Raw genomic sequence first — 20,229 nt, forward strand, 5'->3', positions numbered from 1 at the left:
TCCTATATACACTTTTCTTCTTTGTAATACTTAACATGTAAGTTGTTATTAGTGTCCATGTCTCTACACAGTAGACAGCAAGGTCTTAGTCCAAGTACACAGTATCAGTATTAGTATTGCATCAATTTTAGATGATTGACTCATATTTATTTTTATGAATAAAGAGCATGGACAATGAGGAAGAATTTATTTAGACAAGAGCCACCAGAGAAGACAGTTTCATTTTGTCTGGAGCTAATGTTTTCTTAGCAAACTGCACTTTTTCTTTTGGTTTCGAAGAGTCTTGCCTCTTGTGAATATTTCCAGCTAGTGCTATATCACTCAGCACAAGGAGACAAAAAAAGCAACTTTCCTGTATCCAGATAACAAGGCATCCACTGGTTCTGGGGACCAGGGCATTGGCTTGTTTCAGGGGACTTTAAAAAAACCTTCCACAGAAAACTAAACAATAGCAGCTCATTCATAATGCACGTCTGTGGATTAACAGGTGGTAAATGATGACCCAACTTCATAGATTTAATGAATTAGGAAGGGCAGCATTTTTCCAGGGTGTCCCAGGTTGCACTGTTGTATTTGAAAGATCATTAAATAATTAAATTAGCATACAAAGCAATAGGTCTCCCTGTGATTTTTTCACACATACTTCCTTTGAGTTGATTCCCTTCCCCAGCTTATTTTGGAGAGTTTCCTAAATACTGCCGAACTTTAATCTCTTCATCTATTAGTTAGTTCCCATCTCATTATGTTATCTGCAGGACTAATTAAATGAGCAAATAGATACAAAGAGAACGTCAATAGCTAGACATCTGGCATACAGTAAATTCTTAATAAGTGCTAGTTCTGGTACAAAATCAGTACAACTGGCATTTAGTATAAATATAAATAGTGTCATCTGTATTCTGGAACAAGAAGGCAGTGTGAAGAGCAAGTTGTTGAGTAGGTTGAATATTTGAGAAGCTTTGTAAAAAAATTAGATGATTAAAAATTAGTACCAACTATAATCTCAGCAGAGTTTGAAGACTTAAAAACAGAAATGTATTTGATATAGTCTTAAAGTTTGGAAAATAGTAATTCCAAAATACTCATTTACCTGATGTAGATTCATTTTAAAATACACTATTTCAACACTATTTCATTTGCTCTATGTATCTTTACATCTATCATCTATTATCTATGTATCTATCTATGTATCTATGTATCTATGTATGTATGTATGTATGTATGTATGTATGTATGTATGAATGTATGTATGTATGTATGTATGTATGTATGTATGTATCTATCTATCTATCTATCTATCTATCATCTATCTATATACCTATATCTATGATCTATCTATCTATCTATCTATCTATCTATCTATCTATCTATCATCTATCTATATACCTATATCTATGATCTATCTATCTATCTATCTATCTATCTATCATCTATCTATATACCTATATCTATGATCTATCTATCTATCTATCTATCTATCTATCTATCATCTATCTATATATCTATATCTATGATCGATCTATCTATCTATCTATCTATCTATCTATCTATCATCTATCTATATATCTATATCTATGATCTATCATCTATCTATCTATCTATCTATCTATCTATCTATCATCTATCTATATACCTATATCTATGATCTATCTATCTATCTATCTATCTATATATCTATATCTATGATCTATCTATCTATCTATCTATCTATCTATCTATCTATCTATCATCTATCTATATATCTATATCTATGATCTATCTATCTATCTATCTATCTATCTATCTATCTATCTATCATCTATCTATATACCTATATCTATGATCTATCTATCTATCTATCTATCTATCTATCTATCTATCTATCTATCATCTATCTATATATCTATATCTATGATCTATCTATCTATCTATCTATCTATCTATCTATCTATCTATCATCTATCTATATACCTATATCTATGATCTATCTATCTATCTATCTATCTATCTATCTATCTATCTATCTATCTATCATCTATCTATATACCTATATCTATGATCTATCTATCTATCTATCTATCTATATATCTATATCTATGATCTATCTATCTATCTATCTATCTATCTATCTATCTATCTATCATCTATCTATATATCTATATCTATGATCTATCTATCTATCTATCTATCTATCTATCTATCTATCTATCATCTATCTATATACCTATATCTATGATCTATCTATCTATCTATCTATCTATCTATCTATCTATCTATCTATCATCTATCTATATATCTATATCTATGATCTATCTATCTATCTATCTATCTATCTATCTATCTATCTATCATCTATCTATATACCTATATCTATGATCTATCTATCTATCTATCTATCTATCTATCTATCTATCTATCTATCTATCATCTATCTATATACCTATATCTATGATCTATCTATCTATCTATCTATCTATATATCTATATCTATGATCTATCTATCTATCTATCTATCTATCTATCTATCTATCTATCATCTATCTATATATCTATATCTATGATCTATCTATCTATCTATCTATCTATCTATCTATCTATCTATCATCTATCTATATACCTATATCTATGATCTATCTATCTATCTATCTATCTATCTATCTATCTATCTATCTATCATCTATCTATATATCTATATCTATGATCTATCTATCTATCTATCTATCTATCTATCTATCTATCTATCATCTATCTATATACCTATATCTATGATCTATCTATCTATCTATCTATCTATCTATCTATCTATCTATCTATCTATCATCTATCTATATACCTATATCTATGATCTATCTATCTATCTATCTATCTATCTATCTATCTATCTATCATCTATCCACCATCTATATATCTCTTCCTTCTTAAATGAGACTAAGCTATATATACCATGTCCTGTGCCCCTATATAGCTCACTCCATCTTCCCTAAGAACAGAACAGAGGCATACTTTTGTGTGACCGTAGAAGGGTCATTTGACTTACCCTATAAGGATCCAGATAGAGTAGCTTCGGATTTATGAACTTTGCATGCTCTTTATTAGCACTCCTCTTTGTTTTCTCTACAAGCCTTCACAAATGTAAGCTCACAGCTGATAGATAGTATACCCACCCACCTTGCCATGTTACTCTCACTTAGTACTATTAAGGCTATTCATCGATCTACTGCATTTGTAAATTGTCCCAGGAATAACATTATCTCATGTCATTCAGAATCTAAGACCTGGTGTAGTTGTCATGATCTTCAATATCCTTTATAGTAAACTATTTTCTCTTCTTCTCTTTGTCCTTTATAATATTGCTAAGACAAATCCTTGGCTATTATCAAACATGTAATTTTGGGTTTTCTCCTCTGCATCCTATGTAAATAGGGGAGAATGCTCAGACATCCCATTTGAATATAAAAATGAATAAAGCCCAATCTATTTCAGTATTTAACATAAGTTTATTTTATATAATTTTCTTAGAATTTTCCTTCACTACCTGGGTTGCAAAACAAAACAAAGACATGAAGGCTCTTAAGGAGCAGGGAGGTGACAGGCATCAGCGAGAGGTAAAGGGATTGGGGCTAAGTGTAGCAAGAGCACGTTATACAGATATGAAATTGTAAAAAAAAAGCAATTAATATAAAAAATAAAATAAGATTTAGGTCTTCTATCTTTCATTGTGCATTATAGATATATATTAGTCTTAACTCAAAGGTTTGAATATAAGTTTATCTGGAGGTGGAAACATCATTAATCTGCTACAAATGTTCCCTAGATGCCTGTACTGTACAGTTAGGGTCACAAACTACTGTTTACTAGAATGGCATGAAGAAATAAGAACTCAGTATTGACATGACTCAGCTGATTTGTTCTAAATAAACCATGACCCAGCCTGTCTACTGTGAAAGCGAGGTTATTGTGCCAACCATATATAGGATTATTCATTTCCAGATATGAAACGTTTATCACCAGTTATCTGTCATGCTACAGATTCAACGGCATTTAGCACATTTGTGCTGATACCAATGGCTCTGGCTCTTCCCACTTAATCAAAACATGGCTGTTTCTTCTTTGACTTCATTCTTGTCTTGGCAGAGCTTCTTTGTGAGTACCAGCCTGACTTTGAACTCATGATCCTCCTAACTGAGCCTCTTGAGGGCTAGGATTACTGGAAGGCGTCATTATACATGCCACAAAAATATGTCCTAAATCCCTAAATTATGTGCACTTCAAACATGAATTCCTGGCACTACCAAAGTAATTTGAAACTGGATGTGACAATACATGGCAAATCAATGTAACTGAAGAATCAAACAACGAATTGAAAAGTTTAATATTTGTTGCAAATAAAATAAATGAGGCCAGCATATTTTAAAAAGTTACCCTGAGGTGTATATTAGAGCTGAGCTACATGTTTGCGATTTTATTCTTTTAGAGTGCCTGAGCCTGATCTGCACTCCATCATATCCATCTATTCACAGATGCTGAAAATAGTTCTCCAATGCGTGGCAATTCCCCGATCCTTCATTCCCACGTCCTTCTTCAGTGAGAGCAGGTGTGCACGGAACACTCCACTAGTTAGAAAGGGAGTTCATTGGGTTTACTTGGGAACACCTGTAGCTGTTCTTTTTGCTATTTTATAGGTTATTCCCTCTTCCACTTTCTCCATCCTTACTACACCCTTTCAACCCCGTGACACTAGATTTGAAAGAAAGAAGGATAGACGGGAGGGAGAAATAAATTCCTGAATTTAACTTCTTTCCCTTCACTTTTTCTTTGACCACACTGCTATCAAGCAGCAACCAACCCTCTCAAACAACCAATGATGACCAACCTCTTCTCTTGGGGCCCTAGCATTTATATACCCTCTGAAAAGTTCCAATAATTCCAGAAACTATCTGCAGCTGGCGAAACCACGCCTCTGCTAGAGCATGAGGCAAATCATAGTCAGATACTATAAGCAATCGGAAGCAGCCTCATATTCCATACCTGGGATTAAAACAAAAGCCTATTCTTATAATATTTCCATGTTTATAAAAGAAACAAAAATTCCAAAATTCTCACTACAAACACTCATGTGCATTTTTCTTCTTCCATGAGGCAACTGTTTTATGGCTTGAGATTGCTCTGAGGTACGTGTAAAAGATCCAAGATAATACTTCCTGCCTGCTATCCGTTTACTTTTTATTTACTCTTTGTGAATTTCTGGAAGAAAGGGGTGCACTAAGGAATGGAAACAAAGAGAGAGAGAGAAAGGTAGTAAAGAACTTGAAAAAGTATGTATGTGTGTGCATATGTACATTTATGTGTCTTTATGTATATGTATGTACATGTGTGTACATTTATGTGTGTGTACATGTGTACCTGTGTGTATGTGTGTGTGTGTGATAACAATGTGGCAGAAGCAGAACTTTAACAGATAATATATGTCAATGCCTTCCTTAGCATTGCAGATGAGGACATTGAATGCAAGAAAGATTAAAGGGTTTACAGAGAGTGGCAGAAATTGGGGACACAGATGAATCAGAAGCTATGGGTGTCACCAACCATCACCTGCTTTTTTTAAAGGTGTTTCCCAGGACTTGTGATGGTGTATGATTTGAGCTATAAAGAGTGAAAGAGTAGCCTTCTGGATCATTCTCACCACTCAACCACTTAGCACAGAGCCTGGAAGGACATTTAAAATCTGATAGATTTATTTATGTCTATGAATGTTTTACCTGTACGTACATACATACGAGAGAAACAAATGCTCTAAACTGTTAAGCCACCTCTCTAACCTCTGAAAGGATATTTTCATGTAGTGCAAAGAATACTTGGAGGATAGAGATATTAGTGTCTTGTATTCAGGGATAAGGGAAATAGGCATTATACCAAGAAGAAAAGCTAACTTTTTACTTAAATTTTGCTCAAAATTTAAAGTCTTTGAACTTTCCCAAGACAAGGTAACAAGAAGAGGAGAATTATAACACATCTGATAATTAATTAGCATCCTGAGATACCAATCACATTTTTGAGGCCATATCACAAGAGCACTAACAATGACATTAATGTGTTTTGGTAACACTTAGCAATCTGGATGCTTAATACACTTCAGCCATTTGTTCCAGGTCAGCAGAGGTTAACAAGGCAGCAGTGAATATAAGCATAATTGTTTTTCATTAGGCTAAGTTGCCAGTTTGAAAAACACGGGCAAAGTCTCATGAGTAATCTTGACCTTAATCTAGGACCAAGGCAGTGCAATTTGGGTAAACTCACAGATACTCACTGTTGTGTTTGAAGGGTCTTATGGTTGCACCTGTGAGTCGAGCCCCCAGGACCATAGATGTGTGGTTCATCTCATCACTTAAAATGAGGCAGCCCTGTGCAGAAAACAAACACAAACCACAAGATAATGAAAGGAAAGACAACATGTGGGAGCCAGAAGACACCAAAATCTATGCTAAATCAGAACTCTATTAATTTGAAAGGTTATATTTCAGCTGATATTTATATGGACAGAATCTAATCTTTCAGCCAGCTCATGGAGATGGCAGCAGTTTGTAAGAGATTGCAATCTTACTGATACATTTACAAATAGTTTTCAACACTTACTTTAGGACTTCTTTCTGCATTAACACCCCATGGAGACAGAAAGATCTGTGTTTTACAGTTAAAAATTTTTTGGAAATGTGTACATGGGGAGTCAATGTGAGGTGGGTTGAAAATATTGCTGCTCATACATTATGCTTGTAAATTTATTTTTCTTGTAAAAGGCATACATGAGAGAGGTGTTCAAGAATACCCCAAATTCAGAGACTTGATGGCTCTTTTATGCTTTCTGAGGTCACCAGGGATTAAGTTGCCCCTTATGTTTTGGTGCCCTCACATATTATGTTTTAGGGGCTTTCACTGTGGATCTCTTCTTGGATCAAGAGGCTATGTTCTAGTTCCTTCCCACTCCCTGCTTTGCACATGCAAGTCCCTTTGCCATCATTCCAAGAAACAATGTGCCCACCTATCAATGTTGTTTTCTCATGATTCTAGTACAGCATTGCAAGCTATCTCAAGAAGAGCTGGCAGCTCTTACCATTCCTCATGTATGCACATTTTTGTCCTGTAGTGATCATCTAATTTTACTTAGTATACTGTTCCTCCACTGAACTTCAAACACTTCAGGTTTACAAGGCACAGATCTTGCTCATCCTTTTATATCCTGTGTGTGGCTTCATACCATAATATGTAGAATCTCAATAATTAGTCAACTAAATTAACTAATTGATGTGATAAGAAATATTTTTGGTTTACTCCATTATTGAAGATGGCATTGGATCCATATTTAGTTGAGCAATTCAATAATCGGGAACATCACAATGAAGATTTGCTAGATTGTGCTGATGCATTTTCCCCAAAGATTTTGATGTTGAGAAAAGGAGCTTATTGGCAGCACTTCTGACAAAGGACTTGTCTGAAGGTGTAATTCATAGGTATAGTATAGGAATAATATGGCAGAAGACACATGGAAACAAGTTCTTACTTTTCCAACAAATACAGGTATATTCATTGCGTTGGTTGCGAATCCCATGCCAAAGACCATCACTGCTTCTACATTCAAGAACTTAGCCATGAGGTCTTCCAGCTCCTTGTGTATATCCAAGGTACCTGAACAGAACATACATGAGGCATAACTCTTGCTTTTGAATAAGCCCAAGTTTGAAAGCTTAAATTCCACTACACATACATCCTTCAAGACCTGTAGCACAGCAAGAATCTTTGACATAGTCCCAACTAGAAACAACTCAAAGTCCATTTGGTATAAAATGGATGCACTGATTGTGGAAATACAGTTGAACAGAACCTAATGAAAGACAAAAATGCTGACTCACTCAGTGGTATGACCATATTTTATGAAGGAAGCTGGACTCGTTTGCATATAGGTTGTATCAGAGCATACATGTTAGGGTAATGGTTTTTGTTTTGTTTAACATGATGGGGACTTTGGGATTCTCTGAAGGCTACACATTTGGATATTGTTTGTTACACATGTATGTTTGGTGTGTTTTTTAAAACTATTTTTATTTAATTTTAATTTATGTGCATTTGTGTGAGGGTGTCAGATCTTGGAGTTACCGACAGTTGTGAGCTGCCATGTGGGTGCTGGGAATTGAACTCTGGTCCTTTGGAAGAGCATACAGTGCTCTTAACCACTGAGCCAACTCTCCAGCCCTTTGTAAAAATCCATTGAGCTATATACTTATAACTGCTGTGAGCTATATGCTCATCTCTGCTTCGATATGCATTTTACAATGCAATAGAACTTATAAAAGACACTATAATTCTCGCATCCCACAAGTAATTGTTACAGCCCTCTTAGAGATTTCATTTGCCTAAATGCACACAGAATGAACAAATTCTATAGCTACTAAGGGCAATAGCTGAGTTTATCAAATCTTTGGGATGTATTAGATACTCTGGTAAGTCTGCCATCTAAATGATTTCATTTAATCTTAAATTTCCATTAGTGCAAGTAGTACTACTTCACAGAGCAGGAAAACCAAAGTTTAAAGATGTTTCTAACAAAAACTCAGAAGAAGGACAGCAGGTTACCGAGAAGAGACTTGATACCCTATGAGCACATACAGGGGGAGGTAATCCCCCTCAGGAACAGTCATAGGGGAGGGGAATAAGGGGAAAATGGGAAGGAGGGAGGAATGGGAAGATACAAGGGATGGGATAACCATTGAGATGTAACAAGAATAAATTAATAAAAACATTATAAAAAACCTCAACAGTGATAATTTAACATAGCTCTAAATGATGGTCTTAGTTCTCATGACCTTTCCTCTTCTCTCTGTCTCCTCATCTCCCTCATCTTCTTCTTCCTCATTTTCCCACCACCTTTCCTCTTCTTTCTCTTTTTTTTCTTTGACATTGACTTGTTATGTATCCCTAGCTGGCCTCAACTCCCTCACTGCTAGGATTGCAGGCATTATCACCATGCCCAGACTATAACTTTTGACTCCTTGTTATTGATCTCTTCTTAAATTATGTAATCATATTACTTCTTGCTGGTAGCAAAGGTTAATGTTTTCTAAATTTTGATTATAATCATTTCACCTTCTAGATCTACAGAAGTCAGTGTCATAACTACTAGCTAGCTACATGTAGTTAGTGAACTTGAAAGACTGAGTTCTAAATTATATTTAAAATTTATTAATTTGATTTCAAATTTAAAATTAAAGTACTTCAAAATATTTCCTATTAAACACACTGTTAGTATTTTAATAGGGTTTCATTTGTCTCCAGTCACAGAAACTTTGGTCTGTTCATTGAGATGTAATATGAATATTAAAGAGAACAGCAAGAAATTCTGTATTGATTAGATAGTAATAATAAATTAATAGTAAATTAAAATGACAGATCTTGCATTCCATTTTTACTTGACATTTTCCCTAGATGATACATTTGATTAGATTTGTATGATAAAGGACTTTATCCACTGACCCATCTCTCCAGTGTGACAACATAAACTTTTAACTACCATGGCAAATCTTGAATAAGAATGACTGTATTGGGTGTTGTTTATGACACTCTAGGGATAAATGAATTCAGGTTTAAGAACAGAAAAACATACATATGGTGAGATGTAACTTGCACCAGCAGGATGTAGGAGCTGTTGCTGAGATTTAAGAAGGAGCAACATTGTTGCCATGTTTAGGACCACTAATCAATATATATTACTATTCAGGCTGAACTACCACGATTCTATTCTCACTGGTCAGTTAGCTCCTGTATTATGCCAAAATGGTTGAACATAAAATTTCATGCCAGAAGAAGACAGCAGATCTCATTATAGATGGCATGTGGTTGCTGGGAATTGAACTCAGGACCTCTGGAAGAGCAGCCAATGCTCTTAACCTCTGAGCCATCTCTGCAGCCCCCAAAGATTTAATTTTTAATAGTTTTGAATTCAACAGTATCAGGGATTTTGAACAGCAACCTTTGCTCCTTATGAGAAATCACAGTATTATACACAAGCTGGTTGGTGGCCTTCTCAAACCTGAATTCATTTATCCAAGAGTTGTCAGAAACAACACACAGTACAGCCATTCCTACTTAATGTTCAGTGGAGAAGCTAAAAGTTAAATTGTCACACTGGAGACATGGCTCGGATGATAAAAGAATTTATTGTACAAACCTAATGATCTATCTGAGTTTATATCCCAGAACTCAGTGGAGGGAGAGAACCTACTCCACAGAGTCATCACCTGACTTCTATGCATAACACACACACACACACACACACACACACACACACACACACACACACACACACACACCCCAATAATGAAATTTTAAAAAGGTTGAAATTTTGATATAAAATTTTGTATCATCAAATGTCTTATACAACAGAAAAAGTGACTGAACTTTGAAGATGAAAATGTCAACACAAGATCATTTGTTGGCCTCAGTTTTATTTACAAGACAGTGCCTTCCAGAGGAGATGGTCACAGGAGTAGGCAACCTAAGGTAGGAGACTGGGTTCTGGCCCCAGGAGGTCTGTCACTAACAGCTGAGTAGTCTCTGGCTATTGTCCCTTAGAGTTAGTAAAGAGATTGGAAGCTGTGGTTTAGGCTCTCCTGACATTGCACATGGTCTTTATTCTTTACAGAATGCTCTTCTGACATAGTGGCACCTCCCACTTGCTTTCTCATATCCATCCAACATGTGAGCCCTCCTCAGCTGTTCAAGCCAAAACTAGTCAGGTGATTATATCCTCATTATCCTACAATGATTATTATTACTAAGTGGATACAGCAAGTTGGAGAAATCTCCACTACAGAAGAAGCCTACAGGGTGCAGAACAGGCACAAGAGACCCATGACCTCCACAGATACTAACAGCATCAGAATGTTCATGTGACCAAAAGCTGTGATACTACAGTAGATATTTTGTCATGATGAACACAATGCCTTGCCTAATGCCACCATCCATTGTGTACCTAGAGAGTTATATGGATTTTTTTTTTGTGGAGAATGAGGAAAAGCATGAGCTAAAAGTAGAGGATGAAATTAGGAAGATCAAAGGCTCAGGCAGAGCCAAAGCAACAAAAGAAATAGGCAATAAATAGCAATATTTGGAGATTTGCTTAAAGATAGAAAGTGGCCAAATTAGTCAGCTCAGTCATTTTCCTCATAATCTTTCCTGGCCAGAGGATCAAATGATAACAATCAGAACCAAATCGCCCAGATGTATGTGTACTGATACTTCAGATAAACTCCATCTTTCTCTTTCTAAACCTGCTGCCCCACACGTTTAGTCGCAGCAATTGAATCACTGAAAGTCCTTAGAATGATGCGAGATTTGCTGTTAGGCAGACAGCCAAGCAACCATGGGATGTGCATGTGACAAAGACTCTCTTGGGAGATTTTCCAATATAAGGAATTCTTTATGGGTAAAATGCAAATTAATTAGGTGCTTATTACTCTACACTTAAAATGAAGGATGATTCAAGAGAGTAAAATAGTTGCTCAAAAGTTGGTGATCCTCCTGTCTATAGATACTAGACTGTGCCTCGATGCAGTAAAGATGGTAAGTTGCAGATAGTTGCCCAAATAGTTGAGTACTTTTAGAAATAAGATTCAATAGTTTGTCTTTGGTATAGAAATATTGTCTTTTGTACATCTTAATAAAGCATAATTATAGTCCTAGTTGAAGGAACAAACGAATGCACCATAGTTTTTATTTGGTTAATGTCAGTAGCTTTACAAATTGCTGGGCTGTGTATATATTGACTCATATATTACTTCCATGTTTTCTTTTTTCAGCAAGCTACTAAAATCTGCTCTGTGAATTAAAGAATAAATAGGAACTGGATCCATCCTCTTGCCAGCTCACTAAGCAATATTTTCAGATGCCAAACACTGAGTTCACTGCCATAAGTCAAGTGAATAAAAAGCAGATTCAGAGTAAATTACCAATATTCCAGGCATGGGCGACACGCTTCTGTTGGAATTTTAGTAACACTGACTGGCTCACCCTTAGTCAAAATGCACAGATCTCTGGCTTTCATACAGACATACTCACTGATAACAATCAAGTAAGAATAAAAGTGAGAAGCTCATTTCCCATTACCAATCATTCCTCTGGGTCATTGTGTCTGAAGCTGTTTCACTAACTGTGAGTAGTCACATTTGGTTCATAATAGCCTGTTTGCAGACTGTTTCTAGACTTGGCCTCAGCACAGATTGTCAGTTAACGTGAAAACCTGCCAGCTCTCCCCATCTGTTGGTTCCAATGGTGCTGTGCTATCAGTTCACATCTGTGCCACTTTGTGTGCATTGAGGATTCCTGCACTCAAACCAGCATCATTCCTTGTGCCTAAAGGAATAAAGCTCCAGGCATCACATAGAAGTCGTTGGGTACCTGGTTCTATTACTTGTAGTTTGAAGGATTGTATTCCCTTTTGATTGAATTTGCTTTTGGTTAAGCATTCAGAGAAAAATGTGAAATAGATGTCTTGTCTGGCTGCTATGTTCAGAGACAAAGAGCAGAGGGCATTTACGTCTGCACACTTACTTAGAACTTCATTTAAACAAAACTCACCACCTCTTGATAAACAGTAATTATAACTAGATGTGAGTCAAGTGTCTAAGGGAGGCATGGTTGTACAATTGTGACATATTTTCATGGTAAATGAAAACGATACTAACGATACAAGAACAAACAGGCTGACAAAATGACTTGTCCTTTATTTCACGTTCTCATTCTTTTGTTTCTGTTTTTTTTTTTTTTTACTTTTCATTTTTAAGAACTGCATACATGAGTACTGAACTGACACAATTTTAATTCTTCTCTTTTTCCCCCTCCAACTCCTTCAAGATTTCTGTTTCTTCTCAACTTATTGGCCTCTTATTACTTAATTATTACTGTTACACACAGAGATTTCCTCATCCATGTTGGCATGTCAATTGATGTTGTCTATTTTCTCAGGTTTTACTTAGGCTATCATATTGTTGATATTTCATGGTTCCAGTTGACTGTCTTATATAGAAGACACTATCTTGCCAAAGATTACTTTTTGTGAACTTATATGTAAACATGATATTTTGCTACACATTTATACATTGAAAATATTAAACAGAGGGTGTGTGTTTCTGTGTAAACCTCTAGAATACGTTTCTTAAACAACAAATTATAATTATGGGGCTATGTATATAGCTCAGTTGGTAAAATTCTTGTGCTGCATACAGAGGACTGTGGATTCAGTCCTTAGTGCTGGCCTAGTGCTTGGTGAGACCACTGATGTCTTTCTCTCCCTGTAGTGTGCTTAGACTGTCCCAGTACTATGAAAGCTGGCAAGCAGGAAGAGAGTTTCCTTAACAGTCAAAATTGATTTCCCTATGTCCTGAATCCCAAACTAAGTGAAACTTTCTGCAATAGAATCTTGCCATTTAGTTGTGATGGTCAACCAAAAGCAATGACAATATCCTGTGTAGTTTTGAGTGCTTTTGAGGCCTCCCTGACTAATAACTCATAGGGACAATCCCTTGCCTGGCACTGAGATTTTCATTTAGTAATCCATGTCTCCTGGGAATAGCACAGTCCATCCCTGCAGGATAGATCTATTAAAATTCCCTTTAAAATGTGGCTCACTTTGATAGGGATGGCATTGAATCTGTAAATTGCTTTTGGTGAGATGGCCATTTTTACTATGTTAATTCTCCTGATCCATGAACAAGGGACATCCTTTCACCTTCTGATGTCACCATCAATCTCTTTCTTCAGAGATTTAAAATTATTTTCAAACAAGTCCTTCACTTGCTTGGTTAGAGTTATTCCTAGATATTTTATATTGCTTTTGGTTATCGTGAAGGGTGTAATTTTCCTAATTTCTTCCTCTGCATGATTGTCATTTGTATAAAGGAAGGCTAGTGACTTTTTTGAGTTAATTTTGTATCCAGCCAATTTGCTGAAAGTGTTTATCAGCTTTAGGATTTCTCTGGTGGAATTTTGGGGGTCACTTATGTACACTATCATATCATCTGCAAATAGGGATAGTTTGATTTCCTCCTTTCCCATTTGGATTCCCTCGATCTCCTTTTGTTGTCTTATTGCTCTGGTTAGAACTTCAACCCATTGAAAGATCAATTCTCAACTTCATATGGAAAAACAAAAAACCCAGAATAGCTAAAACAACCCTATACAATAAAAGGTCCTCTGGAGGAATCTCCATACCCGATCTCAAGCTGTACTATAGAGCAACAGTAATTAAAACAACATGGTACTGGCACAGCAATAGGCTGCTTGATCAATGGACTCGAATTGAAGACCCAGAAATGAATCCACACACATATGGTCACTTGATTTTTGACAAAGAAGCCAAATCTATTCAATGGAAAAAAGATAGCATCTTCAACAAATGGTGCTGGTCTAACTGGATGTCTACACGTAGAAAAACGCAATTAGACCCATATTTGTCACCATGCACAAAACTAAAGTCCAAGTGGATTAAAGACCTCAACATAAAACCAGAGACACTAAATCGGTCAGAAGAAAAAGTGGGGAAGAACCTGGAACACATAGGCTCAGGAGACAACTTCCTGAACAGAACACCAACAGCCCAGGCCTTAAGGTCAATAATTAATAAATGGGACCTCATGAGGATGAGAAGCTTCTGTAACGCAAGAAACACTGTCAATAGAACAAAGCAACAGCTGACATAGGTCTCATATCCAAAATATATAAAGATCTCAAGAAATTAAACACACCAAACCAAATAACCCAGTTGAGAAATGAGGCTTAGAACTAAACAGAGAATTCTCAACAGAGGAATATTGAATGGCTAAAAATACTTAAAGAAATGCTCAATGTCTTAGTCATCAGAGAAGTGCAAATCAAAAACAACTCTGACATTCCATTTACACCCATCAGAATGGCTAAGACAAAAACTCAAGTGACACCACATGCTGGCAAGGATGTGGAGAAAGGGGAACACTCCTTCATTGCTGGTGGGAGTGCAAACTAGTACAACCACTTTGGAAATCTATCTGGTGCTATCTCAGAAAACTGGGAATAGAGCTTCCTCAAAACCCAGCTATTCCACTCCTTGGATTATACTCAGAAGACACTCCAGCACACAGCAAGGACATATGCTCAACCATGTTCATAGCAGCCTTATTCATAATAGCCAGAACCTGGAAACAGCCTAAGTGTCCCTCAGTAGAAGAATAAATAAAGAAACTGTGGTACATTTACACTATGGAATACTACTCAGTTATACAAACAAGGAAATCCCGAAATTTCTGGACAAATGGATGGAACTAGAAACAATCATACTGAATGAGTTAACCCAGAAGCAGAAAGACTCACAGGGTATATATTCACTTATAATTGGGCACTAGCCCAAGAGGCATGTCCCATGAAAGTCTTCACCTACCAGGAGATTGGTATAGATGTGAGGACATCCTATTGGGACTCTAGATGGGAGAAGTATGGGAGAATGGAGAAATAGAAGGATCCAGGGAGTCCTAGAAACCTATAAGAAGAACATCAGGATGGGCAGAACTGGGCCCTGGGGTTCTGCTCAAACTACTGCACCAACCATGGACAACGCATGCAGTAAACAGCGAACCCCTACTTGCATCTAGCCTATGGACCGGACATTCTCCACACTTGAGCGGAGAGTGGGAACTGACTCTGACACAAACTCTGATGCCCCATATTTGACCACTTCCCCTTGGTGGGGAGGCCTGGTGGCATTCAGAGAAAGGAAAGACAGGCTACCAAGATGAGACTTGATAGCCTATGACCATATAGTGGGGGAGGAGGTCCCTCTCGGTCACTGACATAGGGGAGCGGAATTGGGTGAAAGAGAGAGAGAGAGGGAAGAATGAGTGGATACAAGGGATGGGATAACAATTGAGATGTAATCTGAATAAATTAATTAAATAAATAAAAATAGATTGGCAAAAAAAATATGTGGCTCATTAACTAACGGCTTCCCTTAAGCTTCTTCTTAGTTTTGGGCAACTTGCCTCCATCCCTCTTTCTCTCCTACCTTCCAACACTCATATGCACTTAACCCTCTAACCCTAGAGTATTCCCCACTGTTCTTTCATTTCACCTGTGTTCTATAATCAAGATGTAAACTTCTGTGCAGCTTTTTTTTTTATATACCTTTGTTGTTGTTAAGTCTTCCCTACTCTCTCATTTTCTCACCTTCCTTTTCATGATTGGATATTTCTACCTCTGTGATTCTATCTTCATTTTACCTGTATTTTAATCTGTCCATTTTCTTAACCACTATGCCCCCAAGGTCCCATAGGTTTCTCTATGTACACCAAATTACATATACAAAACCAGAGATTTAAATCTGGGTTCCATATGAGAGATAACCTGTGATGCTTAGCTTTTTAAGACTAGGTTACTCCCCTCAGTATAATTTTTCCCTGAACGTTTTATGATTTTGTTTGTCTTTACATCCAAGTGAAATTCTATTATCTATACATTCTTCACTTCATTATCTATCTATCTATCTATCTATCTATCTATCTATCTGTTAATGGGTATAAATTGATTCCACAATTGTAAATAGAGCAACAGTGAACATAGATCTACAAGTGTCTCTGTAGTAAGATACAATGTTCTTTGGCATATGCCCAGGAGTGGCAAGCTAGGTTTTAGGGTAGTTTGAGTCCTAGCTCTCATAGAAACCTCCAGACTGATATCCAAAGTGGCTGCACTCGTTTACACCCTCACCAACAGCGCATCAATGTTCCCTCTTCACCACACCCAGGCCAATATTTGCTGTCACTTGTATCCCTGATGGCTTTCCTCCTGACTCAAGTAGACATAAGCCATGAGTGAGTTCAGGTGAGGGCCCTAGGAGTTGAAGAGAGGTAGTGGTGGGTGAAACTTTATTTATGGATACCAGAATTATAATTTCATATACTCTTCCCGTATCACAAATTCTTATTCTTTTTGTCAAATTAGTAAAGGTGGAAACATTACTCTTAACTTCCACGAGTACAGACCAGAGAGGCCCTGGGTTACTTAGTGATGCTCAGGTAATTAGGCCTCTGGTTTTAGCTAGGAGAAATATAGTATACCTAGGAGAATTAGTCTTAATTTTGATTTTTCAGCACATGGACTCTAGAAATTTTGAATGGCATGTCATTAACAATATGCCTGGACTGTGTGTTTTATCCTCTCAAGTCAGGAGGAAGAAATTTATCTGCAAATTATCAACTTCTGTGAATCTTGACTTAGTCATTCCAGGTGTCACTTTTGGGGCACAGACTGTGCTGATGAAAAAAATTATTGTTATGTTGCATTGATGTATTGTACTTGCTTGGCTCTGTTGAATCTATAGGGCCAGTTTCTACACTTTTGGAGATATCTGTGCAAATTGAAATTGTCTTGGGAATAATTTCTAGTGCTGTCAAAGGAAGGCCAGTTACATGCCTTTATTTTTTTTTATTCCCAAACAATTACTCTGAGAGTATCCTTCTCCTTATAAGGACCCTTAAAGAACAATAAAGAGACCTGAGAGTAAGGCAATGACATGTTATTAATCAGAATTTCCAAGAAGAAGAAGAAGAAGAAGAAGAAGAAGAAGAAGAAGAAGAAGAAGAAGAAGAAGAAGAAGAAGAAGGGGTTTGCTATATAAGTAAAATAATTGGAGTGGAGAATCTTTGTAACTTATATAATGAGGCCAATTGTTTTAAAACATGTGTTCAGCATTGGTTTATATAAAATTGTGTTCACTAAAAAAGCTTTAATAGGTCTTATGCACTCTAGGAAAGTACTGCCACTGAACTACACCCCTAGCCTACTCCCCTAGAAGTCACTCCAAAAAAAAAAAAAAAAGATATCTTCTTGCTAACAATTCCTTAGAAACTACTCATTACCTGAGAAACTTGAACATCTTAAGTTAATATTTATTTAAAGTATGTTTTGGTTTCTACCTTTTGCTGTTCCAACCCAGCCATTTCTTCAGAAGCCTGAATTAGTGAAACTATATCTTTCCTATTTAGCTTCAAGTTACTTGGCAAAAAACATAAAAAAAATGTCCTGATGACTGAAGTGAATGATAGTACAGGACAAGCCAGGAAGCCATGGTACAGGGAAGGATGCCTATCTATAGACTAGTGGCAAAGGGCTGTGTTCTTACACTGAACACAAAGAGGCTCCAGCAAGGTTGCCAATTACTAATGATGTGAGCATCACAAATGAAATTTTCGATGGAAATACACATCTAGGTCATCCTTTTATTTATTTATTTTTTTTGTTGAGTCTTAAGTAATGCAATGTGCTCATTTTGATGATTTGGGAAATGAAAGCATTGATGGCTACACCTCAAAGCTGCAGTTATAGTTGAAGAAATGTTCCTAAGTGGCACTTGTTTAAACTAAGCAGGTTTTCAACCCCCCTTTCTTTCTTTCTCTATTTTATTGTTTATTTTTTACTTTTATTTACTTATTTTTTGGTATTTTGAGACAAAGTATCTCTGTGTAGCTCTGGCTGTCCTGGAACTCACTTTGTAGACCAGGCTGGCCTTTAAACTCACAGAGATCCCAAGTGCTGGTATAAAAGACACGTGCCACCACCATGTCTACCTTTTTTTTCTCTCCCTTTTAAGGGTGGACAAATCATCAAGTTGAGATGAGTTCTTGTTGTCCCTGAGGACGAGGTTGTTACATGCGTTTTGTTTCATTTCCACACAGGGGAAGAGGATGTGTTCAGTCCCGATGCATGTGCCTTGGCGTGCTGGGGTGGGTAGGTGTGTGGGAGGGAGGGGCAGGGAAGGCAGCGGGGATTGGGAGAAGAAGGAGGGAGGGTGGCTATGATTAGGATGTAAAGTGAATAAATAAATAAATTTAAAAATAAAGAATAAAAAAGAAGTAAAAAACAAAGCCCAACATGATGAAGAGTTGTAAAACGTTTTGCAAGAGCAAGTATGCATTATGTTTTTGTACCCATCATTCATTCATTCATTCATTCATTCACCCATCCATCCATCCATCCATCCATTCATTTACTACAGCATTCCACAAAGCCAATCTCTCTGATCTGGATATCTACATTTGTGCAGTAGAGACATGCATATGTACACACAACAACAAGATTATTTTAATCAGTGATGAATGTCATTAGGAAAAAAAACGAGGGAAAGAAAAGAAAAAGGATGTCCTGAAGGAGGCATGATAGTTGATATTATAGAAGTCTGGTTATGAACGATCCATTTCGACCTGTTCAGAATAATTTAGCAGATACTTAAAAAACTCTATGGCAAAAGTAGATGGGTGACATATACAAATGGTTATATAACCCCTTCTTCTTCTTCTTCTTCTTCTTCTTCTTCTTCTTCTTCTTCTTCTTCTTCTTCTTCTCTCCTACTCCTTTTCCTCTCCCTCTTCTTCTTCCTCGTCCTCTTCCCTCTTCTTCATTTTTGTTACATTTATTTGAGGTACACGACCTCAACACAATCCTAATTTAATGTGCATTACCATGAATCTGAGACTCAAAAGGACAAAATTCCTAATTAATCCATGCACTTACCCATTTCACATCTGGTGCTGGCCACACCCACACCATATGTTTCTATACTATCCTTAACTGTCTTCATCGACTCATCATATTTGACTGCAAGCCCAAGGTAGTTGTAGGAGGCCATGTTGATGACGTTTTTGATAACTCTTCCAGTATGCCTGTAGGAAGATGAGGAAGTGAAGACATGGGCGTATCTCATTCAATATTTTACTGCCTCATATTCTTTTCCATTTTATCTTGTACTGTTCTTGACATAAAGTGTTCTTTTTTTTTTTTTAATTAGAAGAATATAACCTGATAGTAAGGCAAAGCATTAGTGAAAGTTCCTTGTCCCCACTGTAATAGTAGGCACTGGGTTTCCCTGAATGACTGATTTTATGACACCCAAATTACGGTTGAAAGTGCTACAAAACCTTCTAAAGGAGAAAGCCACCACTGATTCTATCATTGAACAAACAGGAGGGAAGTATTTAACAAGAGATTTGACAAACACTTTTCAAGGTTGGCTCTGTGTGCTGTATATCTGCTGATTACACAGGCTCTGCCTTAATTATAATGTTAAAGTGTAAGGAAACCACTTTGAAAACCTCATTATCTTGCTTCCATCACATCATGAGAAATTGCAAAGGGTTGAGTAGTGGAAGATCAGCCTCGTCTACACCTTGAGATTCTCAGATC

The 20,229-nt window shown here is 36.6% G+C and overlaps 1 protein-coding gene across 2 annotated transcripts in view; it reads right to left on the reverse strand.

Annotated features, from left to right (window-relative positions):
• The window catches only part of SPTLC3 (serine palmitoyltransferase long chain base subunit 3), a 104,427-nt gene that overhangs the window by 51,696 nt on the left and 32,502 nt on the right, over window positions 1-20,229 (reverse strand). For both annotated transcript variants that reach the window (XM_084774558.1, XM_084774557.1), the window contains 3 exons: window positions 19,561-19,709; window positions 7,535-7,659; window positions 6,287-6,380 (listed from right to left, as the gene is read on the reverse strand). In XM_084774558.1, the coding sequence (XP_084630684.1) occupies window positions 6,287-6,380; window positions 7,535-7,659; window positions 19,561-19,709 (368 nt within the window). The remainder of the gene's footprint in view (window positions 1-6,286; window positions 6,381-7,534; window positions 7,660-19,560; window positions 19,710-20,229) is intronic.

This window comes from Acomys minous (genome assembly GCF_964271855.1).
Source record: "Acomys minous genome assembly, chromosome: 3".
In the NCBI taxonomy this organism is placed as follows: domain Eukaryota; kingdom Metazoa; phylum Chordata; class Mammalia; order Rodentia; family Muridae; genus Acomys; species Acomys minous.